This window comes from Lingula anatina, chromosome 3, assembly GCF_051362555.1.
Source record: "Lingula anatina isolate TDL-2025a chromosome 3, LinAna3.0, whole genome shotgun sequence".
Lineage (NCBI taxonomy): Eukaryota > Metazoa > Brachiopoda > Lingulata > Lingulida > Lingulidae > Lingula > Lingula anatina.
Window position 1 is genome coordinate 6,386,448 of NC_141769.1, and position 22,881 is coordinate 6,409,328.

Consider the following 22,881-nt stretch of genomic DNA (forward strand, 5'->3'; position numbering starts at 1 on the left):
CAGGGTATTCCTAACCATTGCATACGATTATGAGCGCAGTTCATATTTATATCATATTACTCCCTTCAGCTAGTGCAAGAGGCTCATGAATAGTTCAAATTCATATAATGTTTATTCATTCATCCTGCCAGTGCATGAGGCTCACAGTTTTAATTTAAATCATATTCTGGGGTAGCGCTAGCAATTTTTTTACGCTCAGCCACATCACCTCATTTTTGTCAATTTGTTATAAAAATGATTATAAATTGGCTAAAACGTCAAATGAAGCCCTTTTTCTTTAGCCAGTTTAAGTCAGTATTGGCATTTGGCTAAATTGGCGAGTGTTAGCGCTACCCCAGATACTTCTTCCTTTAGCAAGTGCAAGAGGCTCACAGTTCAAAAACACATTATTTTTCTTCCTTCAGCCACTGCAAGAGGCTCACAGTGACAGTGCTTTCAGCGTGCATCAAGACCAAGATGTCAGCTTCGATCATCTTCAGCTGGATGAGTCTGGAAACCTCCCCACCAGCTTGGAGGCAGCACTGGCCATAAACCGTGCCTATCAGGAGATTGTCTTTGAAAATATCAAACAGCTGGAAGAGGCTCTGATTGAGAACAGAGAGAAGCAGGTTGGGTCTAGTTTCAGAGTGGATGTGAAGAATAGAATTGGTGTTTCCTAGACATGCTCAATCTTTTAGTCAATCAGGTGTATTTCATTCACTCACTCACTCACAGGCACTGATGCGCAAACATGCACGCACGCATACACAATACTTAGACACTGCTTGTTTGTTTTCTGACTATTGTAATAAACTCTTAATGCTTCATTTGGTTGTGTCACTGCAGCTTTATCTTTCTTTTAGAAAATGATTGAGGCAGAAATAGATGGCAAGGTTGGGACAAAAGTTAAAAAACCAAAAGCCATTTGTAAAAGTGACTATGCCATACCTTACTTTAAAGATGAGGACGGATTGGTGAGTAAAAGGCTTTAAGTAAGTATGATTTCAAATGATGAAATTACCTGGACTATTTATTGTAATTTATTATATAAATATGCTAAGAGGCAAGATTTGAAATGTTTGCTTCCTGAAGTGAGAGTTTTTAATTAAAAAAATGAGAAAAATTTAACATAAGTCGGATAAAAATAAGTTTTCAGAAAGTTTAATGTGCAAAATAGCATTACCAATTTACCACTTTATTTTATCTATTTATTTAATTTTTATAACAAATTTTTGTTGTTGTTCCAGCCTGCCCCAGTCAATGAAGATACCAAGATCAAGCGGGCGGGGGAACCCATGGACCACCATCTTACCAAACCACCAAAAACATGTAACTGATCAATTAATATACACCACATTATGATTGGGTTTTACATTTTTGGCATTATGATCACTACTTAACAGTGAAATATTAAGTGAAATTGAGGAGAAAGTGTTGTTGATGAATAAAATGTTGAACTTTTTCTTTTGTCACCCAAAATTTGAAGGTTATCTGCACAAAACATATTGTTTTGAAAGCCATTTCTTATCTGGTAACTTTCATTTTTCCTCTGACAAAGTGTTAATTCTGGTCTATAAATTATGTCCAGTTCGTATTTATTGCAGGGACTGCAGAAGAAAAGAAGAAGTTGCAAAAAGCTGTGAAAGAGGATAATTTGAAGCAGCTTTTACAGCCACATATGAACAGGTGAAGGCCCCCACATTTTTACCTAGTGATAAATTTCTTTGTGTACAAAAAGGCTAATTCTGTACATTTAGACTAATAAGGGAAGTGAAAGGGTCTCAGCTGGCATGCTTCTATTTTGAAAATGTGAAATTTCCTACAAATGATTCTGGTGATAATCACTTCTAAACAGAATTAAAGTGAAACAGCTGTTGTCTCGAGAGCATCATCAAGCTGTGAATGCCAACAGGTCCCTCAGTGTTGGTAGACGTGAACTATTCTCTAGTGGAGAAGTAATAGATAGACTGAGCTCACAGGCCTGCCAAAACCAACTACCAACTGCCAAAACCAACTACATGATACTCTTGAGACAAGCGAAAAGTAGCTGTTTCACTTCAATTTTTGTTCCAAAGTAAGTAATTGTTATCTCTAGAATTATTAGTAAATACAGTTCCTTGGAACAATTAACAATATCATTTATAATGAAGTTTCCTGTGTTGACTAACTGCCCCTGTGTAGTCTTAACCTAATTCAGGTAGCTTGTAAATGTTAATTGAAAAATTTAGAGGTTGAAATTAAGAATGTTGGTAAGAAGAATGTCTTCATGATTAAATTGAAAAATACATTCATTAAAATTGATAATATTTTTTTCGTGTTTTGGTAGAAAAGAGCTAGAGCTAGAGAAACTTCCTGAAGCTAAATCTATAAATGAGGAAAAGGAAATACAAAGCAGGATAAAAGATATTGATCAGAAAATAAGTGATATACAGTAAGTATTGCACATATTTCAGACACCACCAGTCTACATAGATCATCCAGCTTAGCCTGGACTCTCGCTGGGTGCAATCAGCTTAAGCCGGTGAGTATACAAGTTTAGCTGATTGCACTCAGTGATAGTCCCCTCAAAAGATTGATTGGTCTATGTAGACTAGTGGTGTCTATTGGAATGGGATCTACATTCATCTGTAAGTGCACAATTAATATGGATGTCTGTCTGATGTTAATTTTGAATTTGTATCCCCCTGACCAAATGTGTTGCATTGATATTTATGACAGGAAAGTATGTAAAGTAAATAATTGTAACAAATTATTTTATGGTGTATTCAAAAGAAAAAAAAAAAAAGGACAGTGCACTTTACAGAATATGTGAAGTTATGAAAAACACAAAATGACACTGCAGAAAAAGAGCACAAACAAAAACTGTTATTTAGCAGCAACAATAGCTTTAGAAATATTGCTTTAAATACCCATACTTTGTAATCATCTATAGAAATATGTTTTCAAGAAGCCAGTGAAGCACCTTTCGTGTGTCAGTGTATTTTTTTCTACTGCAGGAAGACTTCTGATAAAAAGATTTTTGGAAGCCTGGAGAACTGTGAGACGATAGATTGGATGAAGATTGCCAATATACATGTTAGTTTCTTGGTGTCATGTATTTTTAATTGTTTGTTGTTTTATCTGTGTATTTTATATCTTTTTAAAGTAACTTAAAGATGATTTTATTGAAGTATAAAAGTGAATTTACTTTGCCTGGCAAACATTTTTGATTTATTAAAGATTTCTAGTAACAGCTCCCATTGGTCAGTGTTGATCCCTAAAATGTTGGTTTTTATGGCTGATAGATGGCAGCATCATTGACAGTATGATATAGTTCTGCCAGTTGTGCTGCCATCTTTGTACTGCTTATTACAATTATGAAAGTTGCTTCCAACGACTGATTAACAAATGATTAATGAGAAACTATAATTGTAACTTTAAATGCATAGAACAGCTGATAAAATTGTACGCTGGGGTCAGTTTTACAAAAAATCTAAAATCAGTTTCAGTGGCTAGAGTCTAACACCTATTTTATATATCTAATGTATCTGTTTTAGTTTGAAGGGAACAGAACAGCCAGTGACTGCCTCAATGCCTGGAAGAACGTCCTGCATCCTGACATCAACAAGAAAAAGTGGACTGCTGACGAAGATAAAAAACTGAAGGAAATTGTGGAGTCCTTTGAAGAGAGAAACTGGGGGCACATAGCAGAGGCATTGGGGGTAAGTTTTTCACAACCTTCATCATACCAGACATGAGCTTTTTCCACGGAAAAGCGGAATTCCTGGTTTTTTAATTCAATTCTGATTTCTTCCTGAGATTTGTCAAGGTTAGGTGTTGGGTCCCATGATAAATGTTCAGAGTTTTTTCTTTAAAGGTACATACGAACCGAGCATCGGTGGAGTGTGGATTCCGAGTAACACATGTAAACCACTTCTACTAGATTCTTAAATGACTCAAATAAATTTGACATGACAAGGGATAAACTGAATAGATCACTCGATCAGCCATAAAAAACCTTTAGACTGCTCCTTTCTTTAAATTTATGGTTGTAAATTTAACCTACTTCCGTGACCTACTTTCCTGCCCCATTGACATACAGCTTAGAATGCCAGCAGAAAAATCTGTACAAACATCATTTTCGGGTAAAATAAAACAGTGCCCTTTGGTAATTCTCTTAGTTATACTACTTGAAACTATATGCTGGCATTTGGTTGGTTTTTGTGACAAAAAAATTGACTTTGTATGCATCTTTAAATGCAAGAGTAGTGAAATGGGTTGTCCGCACAGATGCGTAACTTTACAGCATTCTATAATTGAAACGTCTATTTTTCCTTTCAGACTGGAAGAAGTTCCTTTATGTGTCTACAAAGATACCAGCAAAAGCTAAATCCTTTAATGCGTGGAGGGTGAGATTTGCTTTGACTTTTAAAATTGTAATGGGTTACCTTATTTACCTTTGGCTGTATTAGTTCATTAGATATGTGTTAGATGGTATTTTCATTATTATATTTTTATATGAAATGAAAAAGATGTTGGTCCCACCTACTAAATTTTAGATAAATACCAATTAAATTTTTATTTGAGTAATGTACAAGCAGAATCTTGAATTTTTTTTTAGCTTCTTCCAAATATATTAATATTCTTAAATTTGTTATTATTTTGTCTGAAATTAGCAAGCATCTTAGCTGAAAGCAATATTTACCAATACTGAGACAAATAGGAGTTGTGTTATCGTGGAATAACAGATAACTACTTATCTATATGCCCTTGAAGCTTTGATTATGATAGTAATATCCCTATACTTCATGAGGTCAAACTTGTTTCAAGGATATAGATTTTAAAAGTGTATTGTAGCTTCCTTAATGTCTAATGAAACCTAAATTTTCTTGTTAAGGCCATTCACCCCAGAGGAAGATGAACTGCTCAGGGAGGTGGTGGCCTACTCTCAGGTTGGGAATATGGTCCACTGGGTACAAGGTGAGCTTTTGGGGGGTCTGAAATACCTACAGGGTGTCCAACATATTTATATGGGAATAGGATTTATCTGGGAGGAAGATAGGTGCTATTAACATTAAAAAATGACAATTTGTATTGGCAGTTGTTTTTGGGACCAAGCTTATGCGCAGTAACTCCACTGAATGCAATCAGATTAACAGACTAACACACTTTCTATTGTTTCCAACATAGTCGTATAACCACCATCTTCTCTGTATACTACTGAACACCAGGAGGAGGCGTGTTAGTCTGTTCATCTGATTGTATTCAAGAATAGCATTGATGGAATTAGTGGGTATTAGCTAGGTCGACAAGATTCATTATGAACATTCCCTTTAAACACATGAATCTGTGCCATTTTATTCCAGTGGTCTACTACATGGAAGGGCGTAGTGTATACCAGTGTAAGAAAAGATGGGAGCAACTTGAGGGAGGATATAATATGGGAAGATGGTCTACAGATGAAGATTATGTATGGATTTAGGATTATGTTTCTTTTTCAACTTTCCCTCATTTATATAAATTTGTTTAAATAATCAATGGTGTATTTTGATTTCAACCTAGTCAGTAAATTTTTTGTAATATCTCTAAAGTAAAATGTCTCTAAAGTCATGTCTAAATTGTCAAAAAATGAAATAAAAGATCCAAGTATTTTATAATTTCTGAAGCCAAAGTAGATAATTTAAATACTATAGTACAGTGTTCAGGCCCGTAGCCAGGGGGGATTCGGGGGGTTCGTAAGAACCCCCCTTTTTGCTGGAAAAAGGTCCACTCTGGGTAAAATTTGACCTAGGTACATGGGGATTATATGGTAAAAGGTCCACTTTTTCAGAAAAAGAACCCCCCCTTTGAAATTGCTGGCTACTGGCCTGGTGTTCATTTATTATTTAGATATGACATTGTAATCAATTTAGAAAATTGATAGAATAAAGTATTTAAGTTAATCAATTAAAAAAAAAAGTATGTACTTCATTGGTAGGGATTTTTTTTATTATTTTGTAAATATTGTTGAATTTTTATTTTCTGTTTAATGTTTGTACATTTGCAAGCTTTGCTGTCTATGTTCCAGGCACTCAAGAGTGCAATAGACAAATATGGAGAAGGTGATTTTGTCAAAATTGCCAGAATGGTGCCTGGCAGGAGTGCACCCCAGTGTAGGGAGAGGTGGGTCATCTTGCTCTGGGGTCCCTTTCACAAATTTTACTGTGGAAATGGCTGTTAATGACTTGATTCTAAATAGAGAAATAAAGTGATTAGAACCAGTCAGTTCTGAGTATAGATGGATGGATAGATATGTATGATTTTTTTTTTTTTTTTGTAATTAGACAATATCAGTTTGTTATTGGCATACTGCAGTGTGTGTATGCTAGAGCATGCGTATTACGTTAAATGAACTGTGTAGGAAAAAGTATGTTTGGTGCTTAAACATTGTTTCAAAATCATGTAGATAATATTATTTTCCTTTTTGATATTTTAAAAGGTGGCGCAATGTCTTAAGTTCAGATCTGAGATTTGATCCATGGACATACGAAGAAGACAGAAAGCTGCTTGAATTAGTCGGGAAATATGGGAGAGGTACTTGTATTTTTTCTTGCACAAAAATATTGAAAATTGTCCTCTGTACATTAAATAGAGCTTGAAACCTAACTACTTTTTTGCTAGCAGTGCAATCAAGCATGTCTGAGGGAGGTATATTTAATCATTTTAATCTTATTTCTACCATTTTGCAAACTTATATCATGTCATTTTTGCCACAGGATTTATTAGATCCAGTTCTTTAGCTTCCGAAAATGTAAAAAGAAAAAAGTATAGAAATGTGAGCAGTTGCATTGGCGTGAAAATTCAAATAAGGGGTTAATTTCTGTAGGAAGGGAAGAAGGACCTTTCTCATCTTTTGAAGTGCTTGTCACTAATATCATGTTTTATAATTGTTACAAACATAAAAAATAATTTTTACAAAGTTCTTTTAGAATTTGGGTTATTGAATAAATTGAGGTCCAGTGGATGAAGTTTTTATTGGTGCAGAAAATGATATGGAACATGTTGTATGGTGAACATAATTTACAGCAAAATTGGCCCTTGGGGCAAATGGTAAATAAAAAAGAAAAATATTGTAACATAGTGACAAGATATATAAAATGATTTAATACAATATGACTGTACAGTTTGCTTTCACCCATTTCAGGCAAATGGTCCCAGATTGCTGCTGGCATCCCTGGCAGACATGATCGCATGGTCAGGGACAGATATCTTGGCTTAATGAAGTTGAAGCAGCAAATGGCACATGCTAAACAGGTACACAAAATCATTGTGGATTGTTACATGTTCAGGAATTGTAACACTTTCTGATTTTTGATGTGTGTATGATCAGTTTAAAACTAACCCCAAGAATGAACAGTTCAAACTGGTGACTGCTTGTGAATGATGTAATAATAAAATGCAAAAAAATAAAAATAAATAAATAAATAAAAGGCATCATTTTTTGATGTTTTGTGTGTTGTCTGAGAGCACACAACCCATATAGTATTAAATATTTGTTCTTTTTCTTCTAATTCTCATTATCATCATTATTATTTACAGCAAGGGGGGCAGTCATGGGCCTTGGAAGGGGAGGAGCTGCAAAAAAAGCTGCAAGAACAGTTGTTTGATATCCAAGAAAGATACGACAGAGATAAGGAGAAGATGAGAGAAATGATGCAGGCAAATATGATCCAGGAGGTATTGGCCAATTTATACCCCCCCCCCCCCCCCCAAAAAAAAAAAGAAAAAAAAAAGTTTTTGCAGAAGTAAAGAAAGAAATTATGTCACTTTCTTAGTGTATGGAGAATGGGTGTTAAAGCAATAAAATTAAGTAAAATAGAGAGGAAGTTATATTTGAAGAGTGGGTTTGTCTAGGTTCTGTCGAGGACAGGAACGCTGCTTAGGTGGCAGGTGCCTTGTCTTGACCCTGATAAATAGGTGAATGCTAGTTTTCTTTTTTCTTGGAACAAATTAATGCCATTTCCTTTCTCTACTGGATCTTGAGATATATTGAACTTGAGAAAAGATAAAAACATAGCAAAAATGTAATTTAAGGGTTGCAAAATGCAATCTTTGTTGCATTTATAAATGATTTAATGTATTCAATTGTCATATTTTCTAGCTGGCCACTGCCCCAAATAAATCACTAACTTTGATCACTGCGGAAAATAGAAGCAAAGAGTTTGAACTAGATAATAAAAGGGGAACGGAGCTGCAGCTTTTGTATACAAAACTAATGAAGGAAAAAGAAGAGGAGGAGAGACAGATTAACATGCAGCTTAAGGATATGGAAAATGGTGAGTTCTCAATTGAGCCTTTTGACCTCCGCTACTGGACAAAACCATGTGGCCTTTGTTACAAAGAAGGCTGGCTTTTTTGGACAAATGAGAATGCTTAAGTGACAGCTACCCGAGCAAAGCCAACTTTGCTTTATTGGAGTAAGAGGTTTTGAGAATTGGCTCATAGTAAATGTATTTGACAAACCAAAATAAGGTATTGCTACCACTGAGGGTAAAACTGTTTGGTTAGTTTTATGACAGGGAAAAAATGAAGTAAGCAGCCTATTGGATTCCACGTGAAATTTTAAGTTTAGTCCCAAAACTGACTCATGATTTTGGTGAAACATACCCCAAAATGTGCCCTTTTTGTTTAACATGGAAAAGGAAGAAGAGGAATATTTCTCATCGTCAAAAAGCTCAAGTGTATTTCCTGTTATTTCAATATTTTCATTGTTTCTAAACATATTTCAAGATAATATTTGGTTTTAAAGAAAATTATTCCCTGTTTTGACCCAAATAAATCTTCCACTTTTACCCGGGACTGTGTTTATTAACAACAGTTTTGAGATTTCAGGTGTTTTGTTCTCAACCTCTTTCTTCTGTTTGACATAATTTTACAGCTGGAAAAAAATAAAGGAATTCTTTCCTGTACTAAATTTTGTATCACTCTAGGATTGTTTATACCACGCCCCCTTAATAGACAGCACTTTAAGCAAGACAGAGTGCAGAGGTGGGATATGTTGTTGGATGCTATGGATGGGTACCTTCAGAAGAAAATGTCAAAACTTATCAAAGAGAAGGTAGAACCAGACAAGATGGACAAAGAGTTTGGCAGCACCACTGCAGCTGCTGTTGCGAGGCTTCGGAGGCTGAAGAGTTCAAAGGCATTGGTATGAGTTTTCCCCTTCATCCGTTCACCTTAGCTGCATTTCCACATTTCATACTTTATTTTTTCTGATCCTGTTATTTTATAATTGGGTTTGGTTCTCACTTTTCCAAACGCATGTGCTTTTTGATACCTTTTTTCTAAGTGTTACTTTAGAACACCTGCCGAATCTTGTTCCAAACACACAAGTTGTGTTTCTGTATCCGCTTTTTATACTAATTATATATTCTTAAGAACATTTAACTTATAACTCAGTTTTCTTCTCTGTTCCAGACACCCGAGCTGCGTTTCCGCATCCACTTGCTGTCCCCAGAGACGACGGTGAAGGAAGTGCTAAGTGTGTCCCAAGAGATTAAGAAACAGTTGACAGGGCTGTCTAAGCGAGGCAAAAAACATACCAAGCTGGAAAGTAGGCGTCTTGACAATTTGCTCGACATGGCTCTTCGTCGCAGAGTGACTTTTCGAGTTAAGCCAGGAAGACCCAGAAAGTACTTAAGTAAGTTTGATGTCATCCATGTGAGGATTTTTTTGTTATGGATAGAAAAAGAAGTAAGTGAGAGAGTAGACTGTCTTGATAAGAATGTGAACAGATGAAATAAGTGAATCAGGTAATATAATATCTATCATCTGCACTCCTAGGAGATCAAAGTATATACCATGTGTTTGTGAGTTTCAAGTATGTGGTCCTGTGGTTCTCTTTATTTGCTATATTCATCTAAACCTAAATGACATTCATTAAATACATTTGATTATGGGAAAAAGAAGTTTCTGAATTTGTGCCTGCTTAAGGGGCCTTTTCTTTGTTCATATGACCATATGTTACAATGTGATGTGAGTAGCACTCATTGGTAATTTTAACCAATTTTGTCTGAATAATAACCAGATGGATGATGAGGTTAGGTTTCAATATGAATATATCACCTTTGTTAAGATTATATTGTTTTTTGATAACTTGCTGAAAATGCCAATGTTATATTTACCACACCAGAACAAACCAAGGTGCAGTATTTGTCAGCAGGAAATATGGATGAAGATGAAAGGACCGACTTGATTCTGCCACTTTTGTTCAAGGTAAGGTTTGTCTTTTACAGATTTATCATAAAAATTTTTATTTGTGATGATTTTTTTTTCACATAATTTCCCATAATAACTGTGCCTATTAAATTTGAGCTTAAAGTCTTGTGGTATTAACATATATATTGTTTATGCAATTTCGTAACAAGGGTTTGACTGTTCTTTCTTTTGAAAAAATTCAGTCCTGAACTGTTCCCGAGATGAATAGTTGTGTTATTTATGTATTTCATTAATTAATTTATGGACTTATTTCAGACTGAAGCCATAGACGTACTGGGAGCAGAGCATAATCTAAAGGTACAGCAGCAATTAAAAGAGCAAAAAGAAGCAGAGGAAGAGAGAAAAGAGAAAGCTGCTGAAGCCCGGAACAATGCTGAAAGAACCACAGCAAGTGGTCGTCCCTTGCGTAAAAGAAAGGCAGAGATGGAGGCAGTGTGCCAGGAGCCTGATTTGAAGGCTGTAAACCTGGAGCAGGATATGCAGACGTTGGTACGCGTGCTCGAGGCACAGCCACAATTGAGGCAATTTTTACAAACTGTGAAATCTAATAAAAGCCCCCCAAGCACTGCTGAACAGAGTAAAAACCCAGAACAAGAGCAGGGTCAAGGAATTATGGAACAGAGTAGTGAGAAAGATGGTGTCAATCCAGATGAGGGGAAAGAGAAATCAAGTGACTCTTCTGTTGATGCATTGCCAGCAGAAAAGGAAACCCCAACAGTGACATTACAAAGCAGAGAAAAGACGAGCAACTGTTCTGTTAAAACACCAGCCCCTTACCAAAACACACCAATGATAATACAAAGCAGTGATATGGAGGAAAATTTGGAAGAGCAAATGACCAATGAGAATACCCAAAACCCAAGGACAAAAGAATTGCATATCCAGGAAGCGCCTGGGACAGTATGTAAAAACTACGATCTACCTCCCTTTCCTCCAACTTGTTCTACCATAAATGGGTTTAAATCTGTCCTATTAGATCGGAGAAAGCTCATGTCAGTTGGAGGGCAATACTGCAACAATTCCCCTATGGTCAGGGTCCATCTGTCCGAATGCCAGGCCACAGCAAAAGGCAACGACAGAAACTCGTCAGACACCACTGTGACTGAGGGGAAAAAGAAGAGGAAGAAAAAATCATCAAGTGTCACTCCTAAAGCCAAAAAATCTAAAAAAGATAGTGAGACTAATAACTTGAATTTTGTGGTGTATGAGGAAAACCCATTGACAAATATTCGTGAAACCCATGATTATAAAATGTTAAAGGTATATTACGTTTTTGCAAGTTAATAAGTAATTAGTTTTTTATTGTGGATTATTGATATTAAATGGGTTATCAATAATATTATTGTTTATTGCTGGTAAAAATAAAGTCAATTTTGCTCCTATTTTTTACTTAAGAAAAAATATGGTTGAAAAAAAAAGACCTGTGCTTAGAATGTGAATGCCACTTTAAAGATTGAGATGAATTTAACAAATGTAATGGATAATGATTAATATAATTATTTTTAATCTTCAAGGCACGTTTCATTTCTCTGTTCCTGTGGCCAGCTCTTCTATCTACGATCCGTACACCAGAATTACTGCCAAATGAAGGCAATGAATGGAATGCTGTAAGCACAGTTATTAATCTCTTTCTCTGTGGGCTAGAGTTTTTGCCACTCTCTTCAAAAAGGCTCCTCAAACAATTATATTACATGAATAAGGATGCAAAATTTAAGTGATGTAGAAATTGACTTTTACCTCCCAAAATTATTTTAAGAAAGCCAAAAAAATCAGTAATGATTATACTACAATTTTACTTAACCTAACAACAGCTACTGTCTAATTTTTGCTATTTTGCAAATATTGCTCTTTCAGGATTTTGTGGAATCCAAGAAGACGGATTCAAATAAAAGAAAGACGAAGAAAAAGTAAGTTATATAATTAGCATTTGAGCATTAAGAAATTTTGCAATACCTTACTCTCCTGCAGTTTTCATTTTGGTTCAAGACAAGGTTTCTTTTTGTTTATTTTTTTTTCATCAGACTTGTAAACCTATCCTTTTTCCATTTCCTTCTTTCTTATACATATTTTTTTTTTCAACAAAAGGAGCCCTTCCAGTGCAATCACAGTTTCTGTCAATGTTACCATTATGTACACGCATGTATTTTTCAGATACGCATGTACCAAAGGGATACGTTTTCGCAAGGGTTTGGTGAAACTCAAAGAGGAGAAGGAAAAGATGAGGATCAAAACGGAAGCTGCAATGAAGCAGAGAAGTGAAACTCAGAGAAAGCTGAAACAGTTCCTATCAAATCGCAACAACTGCTCTGAAATATCTGCCACGTCGTGTGAACAGCAGCAGCCAAATGGAACTAACCAATCAGATGCACAGAAAGGGCCTACCCAATTGGTTGTCTTGGAAGATCCTAACCAGACAAGGACTTTAGAGCAAAACAACCAATCAAACGCCCAGAGTCATATCAGCCAAGGAGAGAGTCTAGAACATTCCGTCCAAACACTGCCAGTTAAGTCAAGTGGCCAGGGAAAAAATGATGGTGAACATGGTCCTTCTGAAGCAGGGACTTCAGCGTCTGTAGATGGTGGCATGGCTATCACAAATGAAGATGCTCAAAAAGCAGGTTGTTATCTAAAAAAAAAAAGGTCAAAATTGTAAATGTCACAGATACATAGTCGGGAATTTCAAAATTTAAAGTGCTGCCCTGAATAATTTTTACACTAAGTACTGCTCATTGAAATTGAAAATATCCAGCTTGTTTGAAAATAATCTTGACATATAACAACTTCTTTTCATGGTCTTCACAAAATTTACCGTTTTCAGTATCTGTGAAGAAGCGACCAGGGCGTCCAAGAGGGCCTTGGATCAAAAGAGTCTGGTTCAAACCAGGGGAGAAGAATACAAGAACAAATAGCCGCCGCACCTCCAAAGAAGTCGCTTTGGAAAGTTTCAAGGACATGGAAATTGATATAGTAAGTGTGGAGATGGGAGTTGTCAGGATATTTGAGTGTTGTGTTCATGCCTCCCCTTCATGTAATTTTGATAATTGCGCTTTAGAGATAATGCCTGTTATCCATTAGTGATTGCTTTCACAGATGGTTTGGTAATAAATCAATTAATTGTACCACCAGCATTAGCGCTGGCGGTACACATGGTTTTAGTCCCGTCCGGATCGTTCCGCCAGCTCCTGCGGCTCCGCCGGACGGCTACCGTTACCGCTTCTCCTCCTAGACAGTAAGGGCCTCCGTACCCATCTCTTGGATTTAGGTCACCTATAATCTCAACTCGTTCCACGTAAAATTTGGGCTTTGTCAGTATTGGGGTCTAGGTGTGGCACTCATTGCAATGCACCCTTGTCTAAAAATGGCAAAATTAAATGCTAATTATCTACCCTACGGAAGGAATTATGGGAAAAATTTCTACAGACAGTAGTACATATGTATCAAAAAGTACATATGGGTGGTGAAAGCAAAATGTGCAGTACGGTAATGGATTATAAATTTTGAATTTTGAAAAATAAAACATAAGGCTTGGCGAGGCAGACAACTTGTGGTCAAAAATGACATTATTTCATCAAATTTGAACATCTGGAACTTCAGAGCACCTCCCATTTCAAGAATATTTGACCAAAATGACCTTTTCTTTATTTTAATTAATTTTTTCTGTATGAAATTTATGGCACATTATTGTAACTCCAAAATTATAACATTTAGTCCCTTATATCTCCAAAACTGGCAGAGATAGGTCCATAGTTACTATTGAAGTTGAATAGGAAATCATATACTGGCAATCAAAATGTGACCTTGAAATTGACCTTTGACCTACTTTTCATCATGAATTGAACTTTGCAAATTTTGGTTCCCTTGTATCTCCAAAACTGGCAGAGATAGGTCTATGGTTACTATTGAACTTGAATAGGAAGTCATATACTGGCAATCTAAACGTGACCTTGAAATTGACCTTTGACCTACTTTACACCATAAACTGAACTTTGCAACTTTTTAATGCTTTTATTTTCAAAACTGGCAGAGATACGCCCGTAGTTACTATAAAATTTGAAAAGAAAGTCATACGAGGCAATTTACTGTGACCTTAAAATTGACCTTTGACCTTCTTTTTACCATGAACTCTACATTGCAAATTTTGGTTCCCTTTTATCTCCAAAACTGGCAATAGTAACTATTGAACTTGAATAGAAGTCATTAGAGGCAATCTAAGTGTGACCTTGAAATTGTCCTTTGACCTACTTTTCATCATGAATTGAAGTTTACAAATTTTGGTTCCCTTTTATCTCCAAAACTGGCAGAGATGTGTCCATAGTTACTATTGAACTTGAATAGGAAGTCATATACTGGAAATTTACTGTGACCTTGAAATTGACCTTTGACCTACCTTACTACTAACTGAACTTTGATTGTACCATTTTTGGTTATATATTTTTTTTTGCATATTTTGAGAATTCTTGTTGATTGCATTTTTTACAGCTTGTCAAGCACAAGACTAGTGGTGGTGTCCCTTTTTTTGTGTGTGGGGGGTCTATACGATCGCGCTTACTCCAGCTGGTGGTACAATATTCGGAGGCGGTATCACCTCTCTGATCCTCTAGTTCATTAATTCTATTTAATTCATTTTAAGTGAAATGGTATCATAAGCAGTATGTACATACAATTTTTTCAAACTCGTTATTGTGTGTTTTTCAGAGTTTTTCTTTACATTGTACTTTGCAGACTCTACCAAAGCGGCAATCACAATCAAGAATATCCAGCTCAGGCGCAAGGGTGGACTCATTTGTGAAAGCTGTTGAGAGATTGCGAGAAGAGAAGGCCAGAGAAGAGGCATTAATAGAAAACTCTTGTCAGCAACCAGAAATTCTGGAAAGCAGTGGTCAGAGCAATGTGGGTCAAGGTGATTGCACTGGAGGTCAAGGCCAAATTATTTTAGTTCCTTCAACTAAGGAAATATTAACACCTGTAGTACTACGTGAAGGTGAAGCTCTTGTTCTTGGACAGTCTGCCATAAATGCTATTATAGAAGGACAGAGAGAAAAGGACACTGAAAACAACACACAAGAATAAAGATCAAACCGTGTATAATGGCATAAAGTATAATGTACTTTAACTGAAGAATTCTTGGGTTATTCATTCAATGAAGAATATGAAATTAAAATGTGTTAGGATGAAAATGTCTCGTTTTGAATTTGCAACATGTAGTGAACCAAATTAAATGTTCATGCAAACTATGCTGCTGTTGTTGATGTTTTTTATTTTATTTATTGTTTTTTGTTTTTAAACCTTCCGAAAAAGACTTTTTTCTTATTTTCATTTCTTGAAAGTTAAAAGATATTTTTATTATTATTTGTAAACAAGTTGTATTCATTTGAATGTTAAATCTTACCTGCCAGGGCCCAGTTTTGTAAAGGGTGTTTAGCAGAAACCAGTGTTTAAGTCTAACCAGTGGATAAATTCTCCTAACACCCATTAACTAAACGACGGTTGAAATTGTGTTTCATAAACAGTGTTTAAACAGCTGGTTAGTTAACTGACCTTTAAATAATTTATTCAGTTAAACACTGGCCAGTGTTAATTGGCTGTTTGAACACTGTTTATGAAACAAAATTTCAACCATCTTTTAGTTAATGGGTGTTAGGAGAATTTATCCACTGGTTAGGCTTATACACTGCTTAGTGCTAAACGTCCTTTATTAAACAGAGCCCAGGATTTTAATCATGAAATGACCAGTATGTACCAGTAGTGGGTTCAGCGAGTATTATAAGTATAATAATAGGTTCCCTCGTACAGTGTCTGATTTAGGTAGACACAGTGGGTACGTGCACACCCTCTCGCGCGCACAAACCAGTGGGATAAGGTATATCAAGCGATTTTCCTTCCCCATGCCCTTATTATATTATTACTGCCATTGTAACAGTGACCCAACCCAGCCATCCTATTTTACGGCTGTTTTGATTGAGCTGGTCTGTATTTTGATGGACGAGGTCAAATTTAACATGAAAATCCAATTAGCTGAAGTCTTCAATAACGTATGCCATTAGTAGGAATATAAATGTGTCCATTCACACTAGAAGCCAGTTCTCAATAGCTAAGGGTTATCCTTAAAAAATAACTCAACCCAAATGCTGGCTGTTCAATCAAAGTACGATAAAAAGGCGACGTGTCATACTTGGTCATACTTGTTTAATAAGTCATGTGATGAGGCGTTGTCTGTTAAACCGGGGGGGGGGGGGGGGGCCTTCGGGCAATAAACACGGCATACTCGCTCGAAAACTTACTGCTTCAATACTGCGCAAACCACATCCAAATATGTTAGTTACATGACTTATTCCTTTGGAGAAGAAATAAATCATGTAACTAACATGATTTATTTTTATTTCTTTGGAGAAGAGTCAAGGGCAAAAAGCTAATGTGAAAAGTCCAAAGGCATTATTAAGGGATACTATCCCTGTTTTTGAAATTTTCTCAAAGCCATAGTTTTATGTACAGACACAGATGTGTCTGTACATAGTCATCACCTGCTTCTGTCGTCGCTGTCATGCACTTTCACCAATAAGTCTATAAGTGGAAAACCATTTTACCTTTTGCATTGAAACTTACAGAACTGATAAATAGTCATAATATGCAGTTCAAGTTTTTTTCAGCATATATGTAACGCCAGTAACACATTAAGTAGAAAACTATTTTACCTTTTGGCTTGAAACTTTATTGTAGAAAAGTAGGGAATCCAATCAAAGAGATGCTGGATTTTTTTTTCTGAAAACTTAGGGTGCATTCCCAAAGATTTAGATCGATCCAGAGATTAAGATTTAGATCAACCTAACTCCCTGGGGGTTCACGCTAAATTGCAGTCAGCCGAGCGCGCACCATAGTTAATTACCCCTTTACAGCTTTTAGTAGGCGAGACAGAAACTTAAGCCAGCTAAGCTGACAGTAATCTAGTGAGACTCCCAACAGGGATATTTCGATCTAAAATCTATGGAAATGGGGTCTTAGTAGTTGGAGTCAAGAAAGGCAGCAAAAGGCCTGTTTGGGACCCACATCGCCAGGTACCATTAACTTTCCACCAGCGTCCCTGGAGGTACTCTGTTATATTCCTACTATATGTGTCAGCCTTAATGTTCAGTCTCTCCTTGGATCTTGGACATATATTGCTATATCTACTTGTTTTTTTCTTTAATCTTCCTGGCCATGGGATGTTAATATTGTCATGATGCCTGTAGCCCTCAAAGTTAACAAACTCCAAGAAGACGGTGATGTTGACACATGTATGTATCCTTGGACAGTGAGCAGTGTAGGTGCCCTTGAAGTAATCTTGGACAGGACACCACATCCTCTCTCCACCCATTATTGTGATTCTGAATCCACTCCCCCCAGTGGACATTGTCCTTTGGCCATTCTGAACAAATTCAGTTATCCTAAAGATGACAGAATCTGGATTAGGTAGATTTCGGCATCAGACTTGTACTTGGAATAATTCAGAGGAGAAGTTGTTATATCTGGTTCTTTTGTGGAGTTTGCTATGGTCCAGTAATGGTAAAGTTGCAACATTTCTGTTGGACCAAAACGTATGGGCTCTTCCATGAATCTGTCCTCTGGTTTATTGAAATTTATAGGTAGTAAGGCATACTTTTGTTCTGCCAGAAACATCATACAAAATACAACAGCAACAATCAGTAAAACTTTGCAGTAAAAAATATATTGAAGTAACCCACGAGTACGCTGTTCTGCAATACCTTTCTCTATATTCATTCTTGTGTTGACAATAGAAAACAACATTTGAAGCCACCTGGAAAATTAATTTAACCACAGTCTGTCTTCATGAATATTCATATTTCCCTCTGTTACCAACACCTATCTAATCACTGTAAATGCCCAATGGCAATATAATTTTTATGACCCATGTAGTTTCAGTGATAACAGGATGAGTAAAAAATATATTGAAGTAACCTATGAGTACGCTATTCTGCAGTAGGTATCTGTATATTCATCTTTATCTTACCATCAAGACTTGATAACAGAAAACAACATTTGAAGTCAGCCAGGGTATTCACATTTCCCTGTGTTACCAGTATCATATCATTTTTTTGTTATTTATGTATGGATATGACTTTATCTTTCCAATGGAGAAAATGTGAATTTTACACGTACTGTATTTTTTATTGTAATAAATTTTTAGAACATTCTAATTGAGTGTTAATAACAAAATTGGAAAGCAGGCTACCCTTTAGTCTTATTCTCCTGAATAAAATCACCGCAAATGCTTTATAGAGATATAATTTTTATGACCCCAAAATAATGTTGCTGAGGGATTGGTCCTTTTTCCCCAACTGAAAATATTGAGTCATTACACTATTAGAATAGAAGAAGAGAACCTGGCTTATCCAGTTTTCTCATCTACCTGTATTTGGTTCCTAATAATTTGAAACCACTGGATGATACCATTCTCAGAGTTCACTCGAGTTGGTGAAAGGTGCAGAAAATGGACATTTAAGTTCAATCATCCATTTTTCTTTGCTGATAAGACAATAAGTAAATATTTTTTTATTCTTGGTGTGCCCTGAGGATGTGTGAATTAAATAAAAGTATTATGCTTAATAAGTCATTTCAGGCACTGACCGACATAAATTCTTTTCAGGCACTTGTCTGTTTAATTTGCATTCAAACAATATTTAGGATGTAGTAATGGGATATTGCCATTGTAGATAATAAACAGCTGGTATATGACAAGTGTGTATAAATTGTTTTCTGGTAGAAGTTAATTCATACAGATTTTTCTGTAAAGTAACTGGGCAATGACTTTACCTGTATCACCAACAAATGTAGCATGACTATACCTCTTCTGTTTTGGACACAAGTAGTGAACAAGATCACACATTGTATCAGTCATAGGATGTACAATGTGGAATGCATCAAAAACTTCCACATCCAGTTTCTTCATTTCTGTTCCCAGTATTTCATTGGTTGCTGATTTCATAAAATAATTGCTATCTTTTTTCCACATTCCACCTGCCTGTATGTTCAGGTAGATCAAGCGAAGTGTTGCCTGCTTGGGATTTCTTCTTATACCTCTAATGACATCAAAGATAATTCTGCTTTGATTTAAAATGAGGTGTCTTGCATTTCTTCGAGTCACATCCCATTGACCAAAACCTAGAACTATGACATCAGATGCAGACCATGTAGATCTTGACTTCAGGTGCTTTTGGAGATTTGCAGCAGCAACATGTGGATAATTCCCCCACATTGCCGCAATGTTCTTATTGTAGAAAAATAGTGTATCTGTAGTGCCATCGAAGAGATGTAAATTTTTCATGTTGAGTAAATGCATTAAATAATAACTTATTGCTCTTATGTGGGAGTCCCCAATGAAAGAGATGCTGGATTTATTTTTTTGACAACGTAGCAGTTCAGTTGGAGTCAAGAAAGGCAGCAAAAGGCCTGTTTGGGACCCCCATTGCCAGGTACCATTAACTTTCCACCAGCGTCCCTGGAGGTACTCTGTTATATTCCCACTATATGTGTCAGCCTTAATGTTCAGTCTCTCCTTGGATCTTGGACATATATTGCTATATATATTTATTTTTTTCTTTAATCTTCCTGGCCATGGGATGTTAATATTGTCATGATGCCTGTAGCCCTCAAAGTTAACAAACTCCAAGAAGACAGTGATGTTGACACATGTATGTATCCTTGGACAGTGAGCAGTGTAGGTGCCGTTGAAGTAATCTTGGACAGGACACCACATCCTCTCTCCACCCATTATTGTGATTCTGAATCCACTCCCCCCAGTGGACATTGTACTTTGGCCATTCTGAACAAATTCAGTTATCCTAAAGATGACAGAATCTAGAATGGGTAGTTTTCGGAATAACTGCACTTGATGATGGTACTGCTTGGCATCAGACTTGTACTTGGAATAATCCAAGGGAGAACTTGTTATATCTGGTTCTTTTGTGGAGTTTGCTATGGTCCAGTAATGGTAAAGTTGCAACATTTCTGTTGGACCAAAACGTATGGGCTCTTCCATGAATCTGTCCTCTGGTTTATTGAAATTGATAGGTAGTAAGGCATACTTTTGTTCTGCCAGAAAAATCATACAAAATACAACAGCAACAATCAGTAAAACTTTGCAGTAAAAAATATATTGAAGTAACCCACGAGTACGCTGTTCTGTAATACGTATCTGTACATTCATTCTTGTGTTGACAATAGAAAACAACATTTGAAGCCACCTGGAAAAGTAATTTGACCACAGTCTGTCTTCATGAATATTCATATTTCCCTCTGTGACCAACGGCTATAAAATCAATATTAATGGCTGTATAATTTTTATGACCCCATGTAGTTTCAGTGATAACAGGATGAGTAAAAAATATATTGAAGTAACCTATGTGTACGCTGTTCTGCTGTAGGTATCTGTATATTCATCTTTATCTTACCATCAAGACTTGATAACAGAAAACAACATTTGAAATCAGCCAGGGTATTCACATTTCCCTGTGTTACCAGTATCATATCATTTTTTTTGTTATTTATGTTTGGATATGACTTTATCTTTCCAATGGAGAAAATTGTGAATTTTGCACATACTGTATTTTTTATTGTAATAAAATTTTAATTGAGTGTTAATAACAAAACTGGAAAGCAGGCTACCCTTTAGTTTTATTCTACTGAATAAAATCACCGCAAATGCTTTATAAAGATATAATTTTTATGACCTCAAAATAATGTTGCTGAGGGATTGGTCCTTTTTCCCCCAACTGAAAATATTGAGTCATTACACTATTAGAATAGAAGAAGAGAACCTGGCTTATCCAGTTTTCTCATCTACCTGTATTTGGTTCCTAATAATTTGAAAACCACTGGATGATACCATTCTCAGAGTTCACTCGAGTTGGTGAAAGGTGCAGAAAATGGACATTTAAGTTCAATCATCCATTTTTCTTTGCTGATAAGACAATAAGTAAATATTTTTTTATTCTTGGTGTGCCCTGAAGATGTGTGAATTAAATAAAAGTATTATGCTTAATGAGTCATTTCAGGCGCTGACCGACACAAATTCTTTTTAGGCACTTGTCTCTTTAATTTGCCTTCACACAATATTTAGGATGTAGTAATGGGATATTGCCATTGTAGATAATAAACAGCTGGTATATGACAAGTGTGTATAAATTGTTTTCTGGTAGAAGTTAATTCATACAGATTTTTCTGTAAAGTAACTGGGCAATGACTTTACCTGTATCACCAACAAATGTAGCATGACTATACCTCTTCTGTTTTGGACACAAGTAGTGAACAAGATCACACATTGTATCAGTCATAGGATGTACAATGTGGAATGCATCAAAAACTTCCACATCCAGTTTCTTCATTTCTGTTCCCAGTATTTCATTGATTGCTGATTTCATAAAATAATTGCTATCTTTTTTCCACATTCCACCTGCCTGTATGTTCAGGTAGATCAAGCGAAGTGTTGCCTGCTTGGGATTTCGTCTTATACCTCTAATGACATCAAAGATAATTCTGCTTTGATTTAAAGTGAGGTGTCTTGCATTTCTTTGAGTCACATCCCATTGACCGAAACCTAGAACTATGACATCAGATGCAGACCATGTAGATCTTGACTTCAGGTGCTTTTGGAGATTTGCAGCAGCAACATGTGGATAATTCCCCCACATTGCCGCAATGTTCTTATTGTAGAAAAATAGTGTATCTGTAGTGCCATCGAAGAGATGTAAATTTTTCATGTTGAGTAAATGCATTAAATAGTAACTTATTGCTCTTATGTGGGAGTCCCCAATGAAAGAGATGCTGGATTTATTTTTTTGACAACGTTGCAGTTCAGTTGGAGTCAAAAAGGGCAGCAAAAGGCCTGTTTGGGACCCCCATCGCCAGGCCAGGTACCATTAACTTTCCACCAGCGTCCCTGAGGTACTCTGTTATATTCCTACTATATATGTCAGCCTTAATGTTCAGTCTCTCCTTGGATCTTGGACATATATTGCTATATATACTTATTTTTTTCTTTAATCTTCCTGGCCATGGGATGTTAATATTGTCATGATGCCTGTAGCCCTCAAAGTTAACAAACTCCAAGAAGACAGTGATGTTGACACATGAGTGTATCCTTAGACAGTGAGCAGTGTAGGTGCCGTTGAAGTAGTCTTGGACAGGACACCACATCCTCTCACCACCCATTATTGTGATTCTGAATCCACTCCCCCCAGTGGACATTGTACTTTGGCCATTCTGAACAAATTCAGTGATCTTAAAGATGACAGAATCTGGATTGGGTTGTTTTTGGATTAACTGAACTTGATAATGGTACTGCTTGGCATCAGGCTTGTACTTGGAATAATCCAAGGGAGAACTTGTGATATCTGGTTCTTTTGTGGAGTTTGCTATGGTCTAGTAATGGTAAAGTTGCAACATTTCTGTTGGACCAAAACGTATGGGCTCTTCCATGAATCTGTCCTCTGGTTTATTGAAATTGATAGGTAATAAGGCATACTTTTGTTCTGCCAGAAAAATCATACAAAATACAACAGCCACAATCAGTAAAACTTTGCAGTAAAAAATATTCAAGTAACCCACGTGTACGCTGTTCTGTAATACGTATCTGTACATTCATTCTTGTGTTGACAATGGAAAACAACATTT

At 36.2% G+C, this 22,881-nt stretch overlaps 1 protein-coding gene across 1 annotated transcript in view; it reads left to right on the forward strand.

Moving 5' to 3' along the window:
• The window catches only part of LOC106177515 (uncharacterized), a 16,422-nt gene extending 973 nt beyond the window's left edge, over positions 1-15,449 (forward strand). The window contains exons 3-26 of the mRNA XM_013560309.2: positions 405-608; positions 843-953; positions 1,227-1,308; positions 1,584-1,665; positions 2,306-2,410; positions 2,976-3,054; positions 3,516-3,680; positions 4,300-4,367; positions 4,856-4,938; positions 5,325-5,428; positions 6,026-6,120; positions 6,437-6,531; positions 7,142-7,251; positions 7,537-7,674; positions 8,099-8,273; positions 8,928-9,145; positions 9,415-9,637; positions 10,130-10,212; positions 10,471-11,475; positions 11,730-11,822; positions 12,070-12,122; positions 12,367-12,833; positions 13,034-13,182; positions 14,938-15,449. Coding sequence (XP_013415763.2) covers positions 405-608; positions 843-953; positions 1,227-1,308; positions 1,584-1,665; positions 2,306-2,410; positions 2,976-3,054; positions 3,516-3,680; positions 4,300-4,367; positions 4,856-4,938; positions 5,325-5,428; positions 6,026-6,120; positions 6,437-6,531; positions 7,142-7,251; positions 7,537-7,674; positions 8,099-8,273; positions 8,928-9,145; positions 9,415-9,637; positions 10,130-10,212; positions 10,471-11,475; positions 11,730-11,822; positions 12,070-12,122; positions 12,367-12,833; positions 13,034-13,182; positions 14,938-15,285 — 4,335 coding nt within the window. The 3' untranslated portion in view covers positions 15,286-15,449. The remainder of the gene's footprint in view (positions 1-404; positions 609-842; positions 954-1,226; positions 1,309-1,583; positions 1,666-2,305; positions 2,411-2,975; positions 3,055-3,515; positions 3,681-4,299; positions 4,368-4,855; positions 4,939-5,324; positions 5,429-6,025; positions 6,121-6,436; positions 6,532-7,141; positions 7,252-7,536; positions 7,675-8,098; positions 8,274-8,927; positions 9,146-9,414; positions 9,638-10,129; positions 10,213-10,470; positions 11,476-11,729; positions 11,823-12,069; positions 12,123-12,366; positions 12,834-13,033; positions 13,183-14,937) is intronic.
• Positions 15,450-22,881: the final 7,432 nt, after the last annotated feature.